Consider the following 21,331-nt stretch of genomic DNA (forward strand, 5'->3'; position numbering starts at 1 on the left):
CACCCCCAACGACACGTTCTCAAGATGGAGGGGGAGGGAACAGCTGAAGTCGCCTGCGGTTCCTGCGCAATGTTTGCCATCTTGCCAAAGGTTGCAGGCAGCTTTACCTGCAGCAATTGCATGTTGATTGCCCTCTTAAAAGACAAAGTCCAGCAACTGGAGGAACGTGTAGCTATGCTCCAAAGAATTAGAGAGCTGGAGCTCTTCTTGGAAGCAACAGAGCACACCGTCTCCACCAAGGAGGAGACAGGGGACTCCCCTGAGAAGGAGGCTAGTTCACCAACACAGGAGCCAGATATATGGAGAAACGTGACTCAAAGAAGTAGGAGGCCCAGGGTTCGCTCTGATTGTTTAGAAATACACAATCGCTTTGAGGTCCTCTCCCCTAGCATGGAAGACGAAGAGCAGACTCCATTTGAGGATCTCTCCCTCATTACAGTCAATCAGGTATATGAAGACGAGCAGCAAAGTCAGTCCTCAGGGAATGTGCAGACGACCTTGGAACGGACAGCTCACGGAAGAACCCCGACCAAACCTAAGAGGAGGTGTGTAGTGGTGATAGGGGATTCCCTACTGAGGGGAACAGAAGCAGTGATCTGTGGGCCTGACAAGACGTCTCAGGAAGTGTGCTGTCTCCCCAGGGCTAAGATCCAAGATGTAACTGAACGACTGCAAGGAATCATAAAACCCACTGACAAATACCCCTTCCTCTTGGTTCATGTGGGAACCAATGACACTGCAAGCAATAGCCTCCAGAAGATCAAAAGAGACTACGAGGCTCTGGGCAGGAAATTGAAGCAATTAAATGCACAAATTGTCATCTCATCTGTCCTCCCAGTTGAACGACGTGGCCCAGGGAGAGAGGGAAAAATAGTGGAAGTGAACAGCTGGCTTCACAAATGGTGTAAACAGGAACGGTTTGGATTCTTAGATCACAGACTGCAGTTTCTTGACGATGGACTTCTGGCAAGCGATGGGCTGCACCTCACAACGGTTGGGAGAAATGTTTTTGCCAAAAATCTCAGAAACCTCATCAGGAGGGCTTTAAACTGACTAATGTGGGGGAGGGAGACAGTGCTCCTGAAGGTAGGAGTCTATCAATTGATGAAGATGATCATCCAAATGTTATAGACCAAAGGAGCATACAGCACGCAGACCTAGTGGTGGGAGGAAAAAATCCTTAAATAAGAGACACGGGGGAATGATTAATGGACTTCAATGTCTGTACACTAATGTGCAAAGCATGGGAAATAAACAAGATGAGCTTGAGCTCTTGGTACAGCAAACTAAATATGACATAATAGGCATCACTGAAACCTGGTGGGATAAGTCCCACGATTGGAATGTAATAATGGGGGGATACAATCTATTTCAGAGAAACAGACCAGACAAGAAAGGAGGAGGAGTGGCGTTATATGTCAGGGATGTGTATACCTGTGAAGAGATCCAAGATTTAGAACCTCAAAGCCAAAGTGAGAGCATTTGGGTCAAAATTATGGGAGAGAAGAATAACAGTGACCTCATTGTGGGAGTTTACTATAGATCCCCAAGCCAAACAGAAGACATAGATGATGCCTTCCTGGAACAGATGGCCAAGCATGCAAAAGGAAGGGAGATAGTAGTAATGGGGGACTTCAATTATCCGGATATTTGTTGGATGTCAAACTCAGCCAAGAGCATAAGGTCAAACAGATTCCTCACTGGCCTTGCAGACAACTTCATTGTCCAGAAAGTGGGAGAAGCAACAAGAGGAACAGCCATTTTAGATCTGGTCCTAACCAATGTTGATGACCTGGTTAGTGGGGTAGAAGTGGAAGGATCATTAGGCGCGAGTGATCATGCTCTTCTGAAGCGGAAAGGAGCAGCCAAGCATACTAGGACTCAATTTCTTGACTTTAAGAAAGCCGACTTCATAAAACTTAGGGAAGTGCTGGGTGAGATCCCATGGACAGTAATACTAAAAGGAAAGGGAGTTCATGATGGCTGGGAGTTTGTTAAGAAGGAGATACTAAAAGCACAACATCAGGCAATACCAATGAGACGGAAACATGGAAGGTGCCTAAAGAAGCCAGGGTGGCTATCTAAAGAACTTTTAACTGAGTTAAGATTAAAAAAGGATGTGTACAAAAAATGGAAAAGGGGGGAAACCACCAAAGAGGAATTCAAACAAATAGCCAGCATGTGTAGACACAAAGTCAGAAAAGCTAAAGCACAGAATGAACTCAGGCTTGCTAGAGAGGTTAAAAGCAACAAAAAAGGCTTTTATGGGTATGTTCGTAGCAAAAGGAAGAACAAAGAAACAGTGGGGTCACTAAGAGGAGAAGATGGTGAAATGCAAACAGGGGACACAGAAAGGGCTGAACTCCTCAATGCCTTCTTTGCCTCAGTCTTCTCCGATAAAGAAAACAATGCCCGACCTGAAGAATTTGAAGCAAATGATTCAGCAAAGGAAACACAGCCCAGAATAACTAAGGAGATAGTACAAGAATACTTGGCTAGTTTAGATGTATTCAAGTCTCCAGGGCCAGATGAACTGCATCCAAGAGTATTAAAAGAACTGGCAGATGTGATCTCAGAACCACTGGCAGTCATCTTTGAGAATTCCTGGAGAACAGGCGAAGTCCCGGCAGACTGGAGGAGGGCAAATGTTGTCCCTATTTTCAAAAAGGAGAAAAGAGAGGACCCAAATAATTACCGCCCAGTCAGTCTGACATCAATACCAGGGAAGATTCTGGAGCAGATCATTAAGCAAACAGTCTATGAGCACCTAGAAAGGAATGCTGTGATCACCAATAGTCAGCATGGATTTCTGAAAAATAAGTCATGTCAGACTAACCTGATCTCGTTTTTTGACAGAATTACAAGCCTGGTAGATGAAGGGAACACAGTGGATGTAGCCTACCTTGATTTCAGCAAGGCATTTGACAAGGTGCCCCATGATATTCTTGTCAAGAAGCTGGTAAAATGCGGTCTTGACTATGCTACCACTCAGTGGATTTGTAACTGGCTGACTGACCGAACCCAAAGGGTGCTCATCAATGGTTCCTCTTCATCCTGGAGAAGAGTGACTAGTGGGGTGCCACAGGGTTCTGTCTTGGGCCCGGTCTTATTCAACATCTTTATCAAGGACTTGGATGATGGACTCAAGGGCATCCTGATCAAATTTGCAGATGACACCAAACTGGGAGGGGTGGCTAACACCCCAGAGGACAGGATCACACTTCAAAACGACCTTGACAGATTAGAGAACTGGGCAAAAACAAACAAGATGAATTTTAACAGGGAGAAATGTAAAGTATTGCACTTGGGCAAAAAAAATGAGAGGCACAAATACAAGATGGGTGACACCTGGCTTGAGAGCAGTACATGTGAAAAGGATCTAGGAGTCTTGGTTGACCACAAACTGGACATGAGCCAACAGTGTGACGCGGCAGCTAAAAAAGCCAATGCAATTCTGGGCTGCATCAATAGGAGTATAGCATCTAGATCAAGGGAAGTAATAGTGCCACTGTATTCTGCTCTGGTCAGACCTCACCTGGAGTACTGTGTCCAGTTCTGGGCACCACAGTTCAAGAAGGACACTGACAAACTGGAACGTGTCCAGAGGAGGGCAACCAAAATGGTCAAAGGCCTGGAAACGATGCCTTATGAGGAACGGCTAAGGGAGCTGGGCATGTTTAGCCTGGAGAAGAGGAGGTTAAGGGGTGATATGATAGCCATGTTCAAATATATAAAAGGATGTCACATAGAGGAGGGAGAAAGGTTGTTTTCTGTTGCTCCAGAGAAGCGGACACGGAGCAATGGATCCAAACTACAAGAAAGAAGATTCCACCTAAACATTAGGAAGAACTTCCTGACAGTAAGAGCTGTTCGACAGTGGAATTTGCTGCCAAGAGTGTGGTGGAGTCTCCTTCTTTGGAGGTCTTTAAGCAGAGGCTTGACAACCATATGTCAGGAGTGCTCTGATGGTGTTTCCTGCTTGGCAGGGGGTTGGACTCGATGGCCCTTGTGGTCTCTTCCAACTCTATGATTCTATGATTCTATGATGATGCATTGAGGGCGCTTCAATACAGGAACACCTCAAAAGCATTAAGGGCATTGTCAGAGGGGACTGAGAGAGCGAGAAAAAGGAGCCGGGATTAGCCAGAACAAGTCATGGTTTCTTGGGTCATGTCTGAGACTGAAACTTGGCTTAATGCAGGCATAGGCAAACACGGCCCTCCAGATGTTTTGGGACTACAACTCCCATCATCCCTGACCACTGCTCCTGTTAGCTAGGGATAATTGGAGTTGTAGTCCCAAGACATCTGGAGGGGCGAGTTTGCCTATGAAGAGTTTTGATTTGATATCCCGCTTTATCACTACCCAAAGGAGTCTCAAAGCGGCTAACATTCTCCTTTCCCTTCCTTCCCCACAACAAACACTCTGTGAGGTGAATGGGGCTGAGAGACTTCAAAGAAGTGTGACTAGCCCAAGGTCACCCAGCAGCTGCATGTGGAGGAGCGGAGATGCGAACCCGGTTCACCAGATTACGAATCTACCGCTCTAAACCACTACACCATACTGGCTCTCTGCCTAGCTTAATGTGAGCACAGGTCTCCAAGACTGGCCACAACCAACCAGGTAGCTCTGGGAAGCTCAGGTAGTGAGTGTGTGAGAGGTAACAATTCCCTATAGTCTGTTCCACTCACTATCAGTTATTGACAGGCCTGCCTCTCCTGAATTTGTCTAATCCTTTAAAAACCCTTCTAAGCTAGCGCAATTATCATCTACTGCCTAACGAAAGCACTTCCTTTCGTTTGTTCTCTTCTGTTCTCCTTCCTCTCTGTTTCCCATCCAAATTGCTCTCGCGGTGATTCCTCAGTAGTAATATGTGCATTCATTGCCAGTGGAGCCATGAGTCTTTTCTCACAGTAAATGAGCAGAGATGTACTAGAAGGGCATGCTGCTATTATTACGGCTGAATGGCTTGTGTTTCTGGGACTATTGCCCAGTAATAATAATAAGCAAACCTGGAGTGGAGCAGGGAAAGAGTGCAGGCTGCCAACCTAATTATTCAATCAAAGAGTTTTGCTTGAAAATATGGTCTCCCTCCTGTGCCAGTTTAAGGAAATGGCAGCAGCGTTCTGGCTTTGGAGCCGCAGAAGGCTTACAGGTGGGCGGTATTAAACATTAAGGGCCAAAGAAAATGGGCACTTCTTCTGAAGGTTTCATACCCTTTTCAGGCAGCTTTCCCACATACAAAAAAAAAAAAAAAAAGAGAGAAATATTAATATACTTAAATATAAACCTGCCATTCCCAGTAAGCACGCCAATGGCTGCCTTCATTTTGCTGTAACCTAGGGGTAGGGCATCTCTGGTCCTCCAGATGTTGTTGGACTACAGTTCCCATCCTTCTTGACTCTTGACCTTGCTGGCTGGGGCTGATGGGAACTGGAGTCCAGCAATCTCAGAACACAGGTTTCCCTACTTGTAACCACATCCCCTTGGTGTCCCTTTAAATATTAAGGCTCCATTTATAGAACAGTTGGAGAAGCTTTGGACATGATTGACATGTTTAGGTGGGTGTACAGAAAGTGAAATTCTCCATACTTCCCCATTTCACACTTCTCTGCCGCATGCAAAACAGAGCATCAGATCTCTCCCAGTAATTAAATGCGCAACATAGGAAGCTGCCTGGGTTAGAGCGTTGATCTATCTAACGCAGTATTGTCTACACTGACTGGCAGTGGTCTTCCAACATTTCAGACCAGGAGTCTTTGCCACTCCTACTGCAGATGCTGTGGGACCTCCTACATGCAAAATGGATGCTCAGCTACTGAGCCATGGCCCTTCCATGGGTTTCAGTTCTTAGAGATAACTTGGAAATCCAACCCTGAGGGGATTTGTGCAGCAGGAGGGGGACTCCCCAGCTGATTCCTCCCACCATTCCTCTGCGTCCAACCGGTCAATGACATTGGGCTTATACTGATTGGATACCAGTGTGTCCAGTTCACATGATCAACCAGCTTGCTGTTTGGCACTTGTGTGCACATGTGAGTGCACATACAGCAACTTCTTACTTATTTAGAACTTTCTTACCTGCTTTTCAGCTGAAAAGACTCCCATCGGACTGGCCCATTGGTGGGATTTGTACAACATCATGCAGGTGTTGCAGCATGATCTTTTGCAATAACCAGACAAGAGGCACGATGAGTGAAACTAAAGGCATTTCATGTGAAACAATTCAGTGGTGCTGGCCAGATTGCCCCATGTGCCAGATCCAATTGGATTTTTACATATGATGATGAACATGTGGTCTTCATGCTCAAATGAGTGTCAAAGTGTTGGTACTGACCTTTAAAGCCCTAAACAGCCTTGGCCCAGTAGCGTCTCCACCCCCATCGTTCAGCCCAGACACTGAGGTCCAGCGCCGAGGGCCTTCTGGTGCTTCCCTCCATGCAAGAAGTGAGGTTATAGGCAGAGGGCCTTCTTGGTAGTGGCAGCCACCCTGTGGAATGCCCTCCCTCCAGATGTCAAGGAAATAAACAACTATCTGACTTTTAGAAGACATCTGAAGGCAGCCATGTTTAGGGAAGTTAATGTTTGATGTTTTATTGTGCTTTTAATTCTGCTGGGAGCTGCCCAGAGTGGCTTGGGAAACCCAGCCAGATGGGCGGGGTATAAATAAATTATTATTATTATTATTATTAATAATAATAATCCGACACTGTCCAGGGAAAAATATTTTTGCCCAAGGCACTATGAACTAACAAGAAAGCAGAATTCAGCATAGTAACTTAAACTCATCCATTGCCAAAACACAATACTTTGATAATACTTTCTGGATTTAATCTACATATCGCTGCTTTTCTGCTCCCAGTCTGCAGGATCTCTCCTTTTTTTTTCTTTTTTCTGAGGACTTACAAACAGTGCATTGTCCCTTGGCTTGGCCTTAATGCAGTCCAATATGCCCCCATTCAGAAGGAATGTCTTGGGCGCTTGCATTCCCATGGCCATTGGGAAATCCATTGCAACCCTATGGCCGTTCGCAAGGAACCGATGCATTTCATTGGGCGTTTATTTGAACATGCCCCCTTCCCTCTGATCCAACGGCCTTTCGGTGTGATTCTTTTCTATTGTGTCCTCCGTTAGTATTGAAAGAGTTAAATGGCAGGCTGCCGCAGCTCAAACAGGAGGTAGGTGGGGCTGGGATATACGAAACACACAAGCAGCCTTCAAATCTACTCTTGCGCTGCTGCAGAACTGTCCACAGCTACTTGCAATATTTTCCTCCCTCGCGCAAAAAGAATAAAAGGAAAACACCCAAACAAACAAATAACGCGCCCCCCAAATCTCAGCAAAGGTTCTCTCTTTTGCCAAGAGCTCCTTAAAGCACCTGTGAACTTCCGGGCAAAAGAAAACAGTAACCACTTCTCTCAAAAAACAAACAGTCCTTTCTTCTTCCTCCTCCTCCTCCTCCTCCCCAAACAATCCTAGACCAGGAAGTGGGAGAAAAGTCTGAAATCCGGTTTCCTTTGCTGCGATCGCTGATGGCGTTGCTTGGGGCGACCCGGTTGTCCGAGGCGCGCAGCTGAAGACCCCGGAGAGCGCTTCCAAAAGGTCGCCTTGACAATGGCGAAGGCGCGCTTGGCGCAAAACGCCACCCTCGCGCGTAAAGAGAGCAGCAGCGGGTTTCTTTCCAGCGGGTGGTACTACTCAAACCAGGTAAGCAAAATGTTACACAGAAGTCTTCACCTCTGCCCTAAATAAGGGACTTTTAGGGCCAGAAGTGTGCATCTGGCACACCGATAATGTTTAATGTTGGCCAGTAAAGCAACAACAAGACCTCCGCAATTCCCTACTGCAAGATAGCCTCGTTTTGTCCCTCTCTTTGCACCCAGCACCATAAATGTATAGTCAACGTTACATACAGGACTCTTACATCAGAGAGGTGGTTGTGACGATGCTATAGGGCAAAGGAGAACCATTAATTCTTTGGAGGAGGGGTGCACTAAGTGTGCAAACCTCGTGGGCAGTGTGCAAAAACCAACCAACCGCTGGAACACCAGAAACAACCAGAGGCTGTTTTCAGAGAGCGATTTGGCTAGTGGAAATGTTTCAAAATCTGGGTGGCTGTGGTAGGTCTTCTGTGGAGCGATAGGAATACCCGAAATGTGGAACCAGTGGTGTCAGATGCTGCGCCCTTTGGAATTGTGTGAAAGAGTGCAGGAAGGCAAAGAACTTCTCCTCACCTTCCCTTTCTATGGGTGGTAACGTTCTGCTTGCATGGCAGGCCTTCTACTACTGAGCTACAGCCCTTCCCTGAGGCAGTGACTAGTTCAAAATGACTTAGCCAATGAGAAAAACATTTCTCCTCTTTGTTCCCCAGGCAAAAGTGGTTTTGCCACCCTAACAACATAAAGTACATACGTGGAGGTGACGGTGGCAGCTGTATCCTTCAGAAATGAAACACATGATGTGGCATCATTGCAAACAGTGTTCCTCATTCTCTTGCAAGGGGCAGACAGTGAGCTGAGGTGGGGGAAATGTTGAGTGTTATGATGTCAGGTCACACCACTTTTGTTTTACTGGATGTTACCATGGTGATGCACGGGAACGATGCTGTTGGCCATCGCTACGTCTACTCAGTAATGTCTAGTTAAGCCTTTTTTAGGACAGTAGAACCTTGGATTATTACCAAATGCTAATCAAACTGTAGAATGTGAGTAAACAGCATTAGCATTTTGAGATCAACTTTCTCTGGACCCAAAATGTGAACAAGGGCTCCAAGAGAGAAGTTTTTTGATGGCTAACCCCTCCATCTTGGGGACTTATCAAAAGTCTGAGATCTAGTTCCACCCAGACTGAGGTCACATTGCTTTGCATGGGAGTTCAGCACACGCTTAACCATTGCTCATTAAAATCAGCAGGATGTAAATGTACTTAAATTTGGCTGGATTATGCCCACAGTATTATTTTTTAAATCGAAATTGGCATTTTATCTTCTTGGCTTTATCTTGTTTTTATTGTTCCTTTGTAATTATTGTGACATATGTTATTATTCTGAACTTCAGTCCATTGGGATGGGGTGTAATATACATGAAATAATTTTTTTGTGATGGTCTAGAGAGGTTGTTTAAATGCACATTTGGTGACTATTGTGTTGCCAGAGGAGCTAGGAAACGCTTGCATTTAGTATACATACATTATCCCGTTGGTATTTCTGTTAATGCAAAGCAGAAACAAGAAACAACCTCCCTTTAGATCTCACATTATTTGTAAAGAATTCGTGCGAAAGCTTAATTGCAATATTTATTACACCAGATCTTATTATGTGTGTATTTATTATTTATCTTCCATGATCCTCAAAGGTGCCGCTATTAGTTACATAAGCTTTTTTAGGTGCCTTGCCCTTTTTATTATTGAAAATGATGATGTGGACTTAACCAAACCACACCTGATGAGATGTTTCTCTTTTTATGATAACACAGCATGGTACTGCCCTAAATTTTTCTTGTACAGTATGCTGTTGCTTTGTTAACTATAGGTGATCCTCAACATTAGTAATACTCAGAGTAGACCCATTGAAACTGAAATTACTCCAGTTGATTGATTTCAGTGGGTCTGTTCCAAGTATCGTTGGATATAAGTAGATCTTGTGGGCATTTCAAATATTCTAACCTTGGTTTAGTTCAAGCCAGCTAATTTTTTTCCTCCAAACTTCTATAAAAATTCTGAATGGTTCATTCGGAAAGGTTTCAGCCTTGATATTTTTACGTGTCAAATCTAGTAAGGTACCTTATACAGTGGTACCTCGGGTTAAGTACTTAATTCGTTCCGGAGGTCCGTTCTTAACCTGAAACTGTTCTTAACCTGAAGCACCACTTTAGCTAATGGGGCCTCCTGCTGCCCCCGCACTGCCGGAGCCCAATTTCTGTTCTTATCCTGAAGCAAAGTTCTTAACCTGAAGCACTATTTCTGGGTTAGCGGAGTCTGTAACCTGAAGCGTATGTAACCTGAAGCATATGTAACCCGAGGTACCACTGTATTCAGCAAAAGCTGGAAGACTTAAGCAATACAAAACTAAAGCTGGAATTAATCCAGGGTAGTTGTTGTTTTTCCTTTTAGGTGGTGCTTGGATTTAAACTGATCTGTTGCTTTTGAAATATAGTTAGGAGTCTAGGAAGTGTGACAGAACACAGATATTTGGCATGGAACCTTCATATTCTCTCTAGAAGAGAATATTCACTTCATATTCAGTCATGCTTAAGCCCATTTCCGCCAGCAGAAATAAATATCCGTAACAGGATTAAAACCCAAAAGTAGCAAGTTTCCTGTGTCACTGGTGTGATGTGGTGTCAAAGGAGAATTTACCTTTTCTCAGGGGTCACTTCCATGACAGGTGAACCATTCTTGGATTGTACAGCCAATTCTGATTCAGTACTGTCCAGTGGCACACCATTGTGGGCTGACGTTCATCTGGACTGTAGGCTCAGCTGCACTGAACTGATGGACCCTATCCATTACATCAGAGCCTACTGGGTTTATCCTGTGGCAGTGTCTCTTCCATCAGGCTGGAAGCATCTCTGAGCAGCAGGATATATACTGCCTAAATCATCTCTTGTGTACAGTGGTACCTTGGGTTACAGATGCTTCAGGTTACAGACGCTTCAGGTTACAGACTCCGCTAACCCAGAAATAGTACCTCGGGTTAAGAACTTTGCTTCAGGATGAGAACAGAAATTGTGTGGCGGCGGCGTGGCGGTAGCAGGAGGCCCCATTAGCTAAAGTGGTACCTCAGGTTAAGAACAGTTTCAGGTTCTTAACCTGAGGTATCATTGTATATGTATAATGTTGGTGCAATGAGAAAGGCCTGTTACTCTGCCATGCCAGGAGTGGGAAACCTGTGGCTCTCTAGATGTTGTTGGCCTCCAACTTTCAATAGCCACAGCCTCATGGCCAATCACTCAGGATGATGGGAACTGTAGTTCAACAACATTTGGAAGGCCGCAGGTTTCCCATGCCTGCGCTATCTATATCACTTTGTATTGACATTACGGAAATGTGGCTATTTGGGTAACACCGTGAGAGTCAACGGCATGTTCTTTTAGTTTTTTGATGACCGCATATAGCATAAAAATATTGAGTGTGCTGTTGGTGAGAAACAAGTGGGATCTGAAACAAAATGCTGTAAGTGATTTCATTGAGTCATGCCCTTTCTCTGGTTCTTTATCCCTATTGCTATAGAACCTTTGGCTATAAAACTATCTTTAGGGAGCTGTTTGAGTAGCCTTAGAGGAAATGAGCAGTCAATCTTGGAAAGGTTTTGTTTCAAGCTTAAGCAGTGAAGCTACGTTTATCTGAACAGTATGTTAGAAGTTTAGGAATGGAGCATGCTAGAAAAAAATCTACCCTCTTGAAGCAGAGGTTGTGTAACGCATCTCTTTAGATGGACAGAGTAACTATAGTATATCAGCATCTAAAGAAGCACCATTGTATAAATATTTCTACTCTGCTGCCTTGTGATTTTAAGGACTTAGAGAAAGAGAGCGAGAGGATGGCTGTTACAAAACAGCCTGGTTAGATCTGTTGACTTAAGCTGCATTAGAAGGAAGGTATAGAAATGTGCCGTACAGTTGCAGGAGTGTTCTGCAGCCAATCGGAAGCTGTGACAGATGTTCAGCTTCCAAAAATTGTTCGAAAACCAAAACACTCACTTCTGGTTTTTGATCATTCGGGAGCCGAAACGTACAAGTTCCAAGGCGTTCGGCAACCAAGGTACGACTGTACTTTGAATGTATCTCTCCTTGTAGTTTTAACCAAATCGAAAACTTTCTACATGTTGTTATATACTGTCCTTTATATATTTCTTTGAGAAAGCAATACCTGGAACAGATTTGTATACAGTTGCAAAACCTGCACATTTTCCTTTGGCAATAAAGTAATTGATGAGATAATAACATTCTATAGAGAGAACACTGTGTTTTGCCAAGTTGATTCAGAATCTTAAGCTCACGCTGGTTTTGCATACTTTTAGTCAGATTTGCATAATTTATAATTTTTTTTTCCGTTTTAGTATTTGCTAGAAATTCAGAACTCTTTTATTTACTTGTTGAATTCACATCCTGCACTTTCTCCCAAAGGAGTCCAGGGTGGCAAACCACAGATAAAATAATACAATTAAAAATCATTTTTAAAAAATAAAATACTTAAAGCAAATAAAAATATGTGAAACAGTCACAGATTTTCACACCCAATAATTTCAAGTTGCTAGGAGCTGTATCTTTCAGCCACTGAATACCTGGGGGTTAACAAGGATGTTTTAAAATTCCTCCTGAAAGTTAGTAATAAGGGAGGGAGACACATCTCACCAGGGATGGAATTCTACAAATGGGGAAGCACCTCTGAGAAGACCTAGCCAATGGGGAGCTTCCAATGAGAGACGACCGCACCCCAATTGGTTCCATTGCTGAACTAGTCCAGTATGTTGGCATTGTCTCACATGAACAACCAATTCTACTTTCTGTATGATTCGGGCGTGGGGTGGGAATCAATGTTGGCAGCTCCTTAGGATTCTCAGTCTTTTTTCTTCTTTTTCAATAATTTTCTTCGTGGGCAAGATGGGGAAATTGGGGAGCTGGTATGCAAGATGCGTACCGTAGATGAATATTCAGCATGTCTCGGGTACTTTTACCATTTAGGCTCTGCTGTTAGGATACGGAAGAGTGTTTGTAAATAGCAGGCAACATAGCTCAGCCCTACCCTTGAAAGAGCAGGAAGTATTGCAGCCCCAATCCCCAGCAAGTTATTCTATAAATGAATGAAACTGTGTGCATATTTGCCTGCTGTTCCACTAATTATCTGTATTACTGTACACAAATGTTTTGTTTCTGCAGACTTTGCTCTTAGGCGTCTTGTTGGCAATCGCAGGAAACATTCTCATTAGCATCTCTTTGAATCTGCAGGTAAGAAAAATCTCCTTTGTATGGTGATTGGTAATGAGATCTAAGCAGCAAACTGTGTGCACAGGCTTCCAGCCATAATATTTAATGTTGGTTAATAGCGCACTTACATAACACAGCACTGAGCTACTGATTACCTTACAATATGCTTTGAGTTTTATTCCTCTGTTCAGACATAAAAGCACACTTAAAGTTCTGTGACTTTTATATTTAACTTGTTGATATTTGACTACACAACTTATTTTCAACCTTCTTCCTGTGAATCGTATTTAGTATTGTGATTTATTTGGTTTTTTTTTGGTATGCTACGCAAAAGTTCCTAAGCATAGGAGCAACCATATCAAATTTCCGTATAAACAAGAGCCACATCCCTGTGCCTCCTTAACAGTTGCCACATTTCCTTCTTTTCGGTCCCTATACTTTGCCCATATTAAGGCAAAATGTCTGAAAGTGAGCTGAGCATCGGCTTGCAGCGCAGAGCAGTGATCGGATTACCACCCTTCCATGAAATCAATGCTCACCACGCACTCAGTAATCCTTGTCCCGCAGTAAAGATCTTTTGACTACCAATTTGAATGTTACAGCTCCCATGTGGAAGCCAATGGAAATTGATTCTGTATGCGAGCGCTTGGGTTAATCGCTCTACCATTTGAAAGCAGCTTTTCATATTGCCACCATCCCCTCTCTTTCCTGTGTTCAGATTGTTGTTGTTATGATGATGATGATGCGTTCCTCACCAAGGCGGCCCAAAGCAACTTACCAAAATAGTATAAATACTATAACCAATTATAACAAAACACAACCAATAAAAGCCCAAAAAACACATGTATTCAAATATAAGTCAGGTCTTACAGATCCTGCACCACTAAAAGAAGCCACAAAACATAGAATTGTAGGGTTGGAAGGGACCACAAGGGCCATTTCAAGTCCTCACAATGCAGAAATCTTTTGCTCAACATGGGGCTAGAACCCTCAACCCCGAGATTCAGAGTCTCATTCTGTACCGACTGAGCTATTCCTGGTTCAAATATCTGAAGCTATTCAAATTAAGGACCAAAATCCTGGGTAAAAAGGAAGTGTTTTGCCTGGCAGCTAAAAACCAAAAATGTCTCAGGACATGTCTCCTTGTGGAGAGTGGGAAAGCCACCACTGACAAGGTGTGTTCTCATGTTGCCATCATTCTGCCCATTTAGGGCCAGGTATGTGTATGAAACGGAGGGCAAAACAGAGAACTGCATGGGGCCCACTGTGTCTGTCAAGAAGCTGTGCCCCTTCTGTAGCAGTTTAGTATAAAAAGGTAAAGGTAAAGGGACCCCTGACCATTAGGTCCAGTCGTGGCCGACTCTGGGGTTGCGGCGCTCATCTTGCTTTACTGGCTGAGGGAGCCGGTGTACAGCTTCCGGGTCATGTGGCCAGCATGACTAAGCTGCTTCTGACAAACCAGAGCAGCGCACGGAAACGCCGTTAACCTTCCCGCCGGAAGCACTTTGACGTGCTTTCGAACTGCTAGGTTGGCAGGAGCAGGGACCGAGCAACAGGAGCTCACCCCATCGCGGGGATTCGAACTGCCAGCCTTCTGATTGGCAAGTCCTAGACTCTGTGGTTTAACCCACAGCGCCAGTTTAGTTTAGTAGCTGATTATTGCTTTTCATTAGTAATACAATTTTTGAAAGCACTATCTCAGAGCTTATCCAGACTTACCTTCTGCCCCACTCTTTGCAGGCACAGGTCTACACTTAAAAACTTTGTGTCTGAGCGATTTCGGGTGGGGTTTTTTTGCCCCAAGCTTTCCCTGTGAAAACCTACTCTTTAAAGCTGAATTGGAGCAAATGCCAATTCAGGTTTTCTGCAAATGGATGTTTCCTCCAATTGAGCTTTAAAGAGTAGATTTTCCCAGGGAAAGCCCCAGGGCAAAAGAAAAGATTGCTTCGATATGGAGCTTTTAACCGTGGACTGTGCTTGGAAAGAGTGGTAAGTCTGGAGAAACCCTCAACGAATCGCAGGCAATCCTAATTACTGATTGTGTGAACCGAGTTTCCTCTGTCCAGATCTAAATACAAATCTAAATAATTCCATTTAGAGCTTGCTGCCAAAGAAATCAAATATTAATTTTTGTCATTTGGTGGTCTCTTTGTATTTCTGGTTACATGCAGTTTCTCACCTTCCCCTCTTAAGTGAAGCTAATGTCTTATCAGTCTTATTCAGACTGGCACCTGGCTGGGTCTTTCATTCTTTTTGGTTTCTTGGCATTGACACCAGGATGTCCCTAAAAATTCGAAGAGTTTTCTGAAAAATTCATTATTTTGAAAGTAGCTCCAAAGTCATGCATTGCAAACCACCTACACAGAATGCTAACTTCAGTTCATGCTGTCATTTTTATTCCAGGGAGTGTTTATTTAGGGACTGGAGATTTATATAATTTCTTCAGCACTGATAGCAGGATGCACAAAGCTTCTGCAATGCCATATTGATGTCAAGTACAATATCTGTTACATGCATGCAAAGCCATGTCTTTCATTCACATGCTGTCCATCATATCTAACTTTTAGAAATACTGTCATATTCGACTCATGCGTCAAGGCAGTCAGAAGCCCTTTTACAGAAGCAAGCTTTGGTGGTTCGGCATTATACTCATGGGGACTGGAGAAATTGGGAATTTCGCCGCCTACGGATTTGCTTCAGTCATGCTCGTTGCTCCATTAGGAAATGTGGCTGTCATAGGTAAGATGACCCGACCCCCGACCCCATCCCTTATTCATTGTCAAAGAACGAGCCAGAAATAACTCACACAGTTCAAAGTTGGAGTTAATTCTTTATTACCAAAAACACGACTTCACAGACTCAGCTAAGTGTCAGGTCTAATGAGCAAAGCAGCTCATCCGTGGTAGGTCTTACCTCATGAATCAGTTGCCGAGACTGACAGTCTCCACCTCCCCACAGTTGCCTTAAGTCTCCTCTTCTCCAGAGTTTTTCCCCCAAGCAATCAGAGGCTATGCCTGTGTGCAGCCAAGCTCTCCTCTGCCTTTTTCATGCCTCTTCTGGTTCTGGGCATAGCTGTCAACCGTCCCTTATTTGGCGGGAAACTCCCTTATCCCAGCGCCGTGTCCTGCTGCTGTCCCTTCTTGATGATGTCCCTTAAATTTCCCGGGTTTCAAAGGAAGCAGCTCCTCTCCCTCCCTCCCGGCCGGCCAGGGAGGAGGGAGGCTCCAACTGTGTTGCTTAGCTGCGTTGCTCACCCAATAAGGAGTCTAAGAACGACTGAGGGGGTGGAGCTTGCATGCCTTGTGCCGATCAAATCGGCCGCGTTGCCTGGGGACTCGCCTTTGCTCAGCGCTTCCCAGCGGAGAGGTGACGGTGGTTTTCCTTGCTGCATCCCCTTTGCCGGGTTGCTGCGCTGTGGGAACCACCGCTTGAGGCTTCGTTTGGCTGCTGGCTGGGCTTTCTGCCTTTGCCTCGGAGGGGCTCAGAAGTTGAACATACCTGTGCCCAGAAAATCCCTTATTTTGGCTCCTGATTCCTTATTTTCGAGGCTGCTGGTCCCTTATTTTCAAATCTGTAAGTTGACAGCTATGGTTCTGGGAGTCAAGGGGGGAGGACAGGAGGGGGAGACCCTCGTGACTTTTCACCAGTCCGACACATTCCTGCCTCTTTGCTGCCTCCCTCCAACTCTCTTGCTTCAGCTTCTGCTTCTGAGCCTGGACTACTTCTCTCTGCCACAGATTCTCTCAGCTCACTAAGGCCTGTTACGTCTTCATCTTCGAACACCTCCTCTTCCCAGTCTTCTCCCTCTGAGCACTCATTGTTGTTCTGCCACCACTCCCTGGGATTTAAGCCTTCGTCCCTTAGTGGTTCCCCAGCTGGCTGCTCCCACCTTTCCTCTGTGACATCCATGGAGATTTTTCTTTCAATTATTTGAGATAATTGCACAAATGGTTAAGGAAAGTTAAGAGACATATAAGAGAGATCCCTGGAGAGAGATATTTGCTAGAAAAGGAAGTATTCCAGTGGAAGGGATGTGCTATAAAATCTCTGCGCTTTTTTAAATATTATAACATTGTCTTGGATTCCAAGATGCTGTTGCATGAGCATACTGGATCATGGGACAGAACAGCTTTCCCCAATATGGTGCTTTCCAGATGTTTTGCGCTATAACTCCCACCATCCCCAGACAACATGGCCAATGGTCAGGGGTGATTTGGAGGGCTGCTTGTGCGCCATACCTGCTCTGTTTGTATAGCTTTGTACCAACATTATGAAAACTGGCTATTTGGGTGGTATTATAGGATTCAATTGCGTGGACTTTTCATTCTATGATGACTGCATATATGGCATAAAAATATTGATAGGCCTGTTAGAGAGAAACGAGTGGCACCCACAACAAAAAGTGTAATTTGCCTGTTTATGATTCTATCCAGTCATGCCCTTTGCCAAGATATTCCATTTCTTTTAACCCTCAGCTTTCTGACTCCCCCCTCCCCAAGTTGAACAGCATTTCTACTGAGCATGCGTCATCCTCATGGGGCTGTTTTGAGTTCACCACTACCATCTGTAGGGTTTACCCCTTTAAATATATGCTGCATACTAACATACATTAAGATTTCCCAAAGTCTGCTGATAGCTTCCTCTTGTGTCTGAATAGCACCTTTTCAGACGTCATTAGTGTCTATGATGAAGATGAGTTCTCATGACTAATTCCAGCTGTGACAGCTGTGGAAAAAGCCAATTCTGGGATGATATCTGACTGCTTCAGCCTGTACCAAGCCCAATTCTGCTTTTTGCTATGTCACAGTTAAGTCAAAGGGTGCAAATGACTGGCTCCATATAGACAAGGTACTTTTTTGTGTCAGGGACAGAAATGCTTGAGCAAATAAACGCTGTGTCAGTTAGATAATCGTTATAGCAACTGTCTTGGTACCTTGGTGATATTTGAAAGACCCAGCGTCAGTTTCAGGCCTAGTTTTTCCACACAGAGTATAAGAATTTCAGGGGGAAAGTTTGTCCCTTTCTCCCAGTGTGGGGGCTGTTTTTCATACCAGAGCATTCAGTCATGTGTTCCCCATCCCTCCCCAACCACAGTCTGAAGTGGTACCAGTGAGACAGAAGTCTACCACCATGAGGCATCATTGAGAGAAGTAATTTATATTCTAGGTGGGTTCATTTCCCCCTGCCTCAACACACACACACTATTTTTCAGTCAGAGAGCTGCAGTGTTACAAGCTGTTGCTTGGATACTAGCACTTTCTGCTCACGAAAGCTGTCATCCTAATATTTCACATGAAATGGTAATCTTAAGTTGATGGGTTTCTTAAGTGCATTTCAAGTAACTCCTTTTTAAAAAGGCCTTTGCTGTTATTATCTTCGTCATAATTTATACAGCCCCCAGTAGCTCGTTATAGCAATTATACTTAAATTATTTCTAGGGAGAAGAAAGTTATGTGTCCTCGGGGGGATGTTTCCTGCTGATGAAGCAAGTGTACACACTGCTGTTTATCTCTTTTTAATCCCTTGACAGCATTTGAAACAGGACACTGATTTTAACAAATGTTTTGCAATGCTTGGAAGAACCATATGTGAGTTTTCTGCTGCAAATGCCATTTTCTTCATTGGCTGTTTCTATGGGTCATTGACACAATGGAAATATGCTAGATTTACTTTCATTTTTTTGAAAAGAGAAACTTTTTAAAATGTTCCATTAGACAAAAAACTCGCTACAAATACAACACAAGCCCACTGGGTAGTGGGTTGCACCAGAATATCTGTGCTGTTTATTTGTACAACTTCAGGATTTTAACCACTTCATTTTGCTGCATTTGTAAATTAAGCAAGTCTCTGTGGGGCTGAGATACTGCCTGAAAGGAATTTCCCATGGTGCATAATTCACATCCCTGTTGTGACGTGTATATGTACCACCTAACAAGGTCTCGTAAGAATGTTCTTGAGGTGTGACCACAATACAGTGGTACCTCAGGTTAAGTACTTAATTCGTTCCGGAGGTCCGTTCTTAACCTGAAACTGTTCTTAACCTGAAGCACCACTTTAGCTAATTGGGCCTCTTGCTGTTGCCGCGCCGCCGGAGCCCGATTTCTGTTCTCATCCTGAAGCAAAGTTCTTAACCTGAAGCACTATTTCTGGGTTAGCGGAGTCTTTAACCTGAAGCGTATGTAACCTGAGGTACCACTGTAAAAGGGAATTAAATTCTATTGAGCAATGGGAACCACAATGCCCCTGCCCTGTCCATGTATGGCAGGGATTAGAGTTGGAAAGAAGCAGAAATCATGGTGGGAATGGCACATATCAAAGCCTGTAAAGTCATGTGGAAGGCACTGTTGAAACTCCACAACCATTTGTTGCCAGGAGGGTGCCCAAGTTATGTATGCACAAGGAGAAGTGGGTAGTATTAGTGGCAGTTTAAGAGCCCCCAAATCACAGTGTTTGAGGGATGTGCTATGCAGAGCACTCCTTTCACATGCCCTGTCTCTTGGATTGTAGCCAATTTTCCATGGAATTATTATTTTTTTTTTAAGTGTGTGGAAGTAAACTAGGAGTCTAGTTCCAGCACCAGGATTTGCCAGGATTATATTGCTGATGTGGAGGCAAATGGGTGCTTTTCTTGTTATTATTGTCAAGCAATGTTATCGCAGGCGACTTCATCATCTTTAATATATTCTCTTACTACGTAACATTTAACAATGACTGTTTGTTCCCCAGGTAGTGCAGTTATTTCTGTCTTATTCCTAAAAGAGTACATAAGATCCGAAGGTATATTAGGTAAGTAAATGCTTGCTGCCAGTCTAATACTTGGAGTGCTGTTTTGATAGGGGAAATAATGCTGCATTAATAGCAAGATATATTTATGCCCCCAACATTTGTCTGCTGGAGATAAATATGCTTATTTTAAAATAGGTTGGAACATAGTTTTAATAATAGGCAGGGTCATCCAGTTTTGCTCCAAAAAATGTTATGCAAGCCTGGATTTTAAACCCCAAAGTCCATTGAATCTATTTTTTTCTGGTAAGTTTTCTTCCTGTTCCAATCATAGACTCATAGAATTGTAGATTTGGAAGGGGCCACAAGGGTCATCTAGTCCAACCCCCTGCAATGCAGGAATCTTTTGCCCAATGTGAGGCTTAAACACACGACCCTGAGATTAAGAGTCTCATTCTTGACTGAACTGTCCTAGGTAGACTTTTATCTGTATCAATTAAATGGGCATTTTCTGTTTATGCTCATGTTTTTGCTTCCAGTTTTTAAATTGGGAGATAATACTTCAATATTTTACATATTTTGATATGTTTGACAACAGTAGGAGTTCTATCAAAAACAAGGCATCTAATTGCTTGATCATTCTGCTCACAGCTCTTTTAATGTTGATATTTGCACACAAGCTCTTTTTTATAACATTAAAAAATAGTAACTGTTTGTTCCTTTTATAGTAATTTGGTTATTTCCAAGAGCATTTCAGCAATGTTTTGCTGGCACACATGATCTCAGTTGCACAAAACACTGGACTTTATGTCTGCCTCAAAAACATTTTTGCAAATTAAATCTGCCTTGCTCTACGGTTCGTTTATTAGATATGTGACTAGTTCCAGCAGATATTTTGGTTGCTTTATGTAAGACAATGAGTCTATAGCTATTTTTGGCATTTGAGATTACTCTGGCCAATTGCTGCATAAATGTTGTTGACATATTTGAGATGGCTGTGATTCTCAAACTTTGTCACAATGCTTATTCCCACAGCAGCTGTCCATAGTCATAGTTCTGCTCGTATGCTCTAAAACTCAACCAGAACACTAGGATGTATTCCTGGGAAAAGTATTGTTTTCACTCACTAACCTTCACCCAACAAAAAGCTTTGGCACCAAATTCAGGAAACCAGCTGGGCAGACAAGTCAGCCCATTCTGGTCTTTGTCTCCACTAAGATTATGGATGGGTCTACCACAATGGGATGTGTCATTTCAAGGGGGTGAAACTTGGTTTTTGCAAATTTATTCAGTGAGGGGGTTTGGGGGCGTGAGGAATTCAAATATGCTATTATTTTTGTGACTGGACAACATTTAGCATGGCAAATCTTCATTTGATTAAAAAGCACATCAACTACTCTTGGAAAACCAAATAATTTTAATTTTACCTTCTGAAAATGTTGGGTAATGCTGTAAAATTTTTAGTTTTTCTGCATAAAGCACATGCTACTAAGGATACACTGTAATCATAAAACAACATTAGAAACTAATGACTTCAGCTAATAAGAAATTTAAATAAGTTTCATTAAGTCTTGCTTTGATTTGCTCTTGGACATCAGCCTCTGACTTGCTTCTTGGCCTGATTTAGCCCTCACATTTCTTATGTCCATATACCCTGGCCGTTGCCTCTGCAACTTGTTTCA

At 43.5% G+C, this 21,331-nt stretch overlaps 1 protein-coding gene across 1 annotated transcript in view; it reads left to right on the forward strand.

The window, feature by feature from the left end:
• The first annotated feature begins 7,225 nt into the window (after positions 1-7,225).
• The window catches only part of NIPAL2 (NIPA like domain containing 2), a 37,515-nt gene continuing 23,409 nt past the window's right edge, over positions 7,226-21,331 (forward strand). The window contains exons 1-4 of the mRNA XM_081014498.1: positions 7,226-7,707; positions 12,879-12,947; positions 15,494-15,665; positions 19,653-19,712. Of these exons, the coding sequence (XP_080870624.1) occupies positions 7,615-7,707; positions 12,879-12,947; positions 15,494-15,665; positions 19,653-19,712 (394 nt within the window). The 5' untranslated portion in view covers positions 7,226-7,614. The remainder of the gene's footprint in view (positions 7,708-12,878; positions 12,948-15,493; positions 15,666-19,652; positions 19,713-21,331) is intronic.

This window comes from Podarcis pityusensis (assembly GCF_964106645.2).
Source record: "Podarcis pityusensis genome assembly, chromosome: 7".
Classification (NCBI taxonomy): domain Eukaryota; kingdom Metazoa; phylum Chordata; class Lepidosauria; order Squamata; family Lacertidae; genus Podarcis; species Podarcis pityusensis.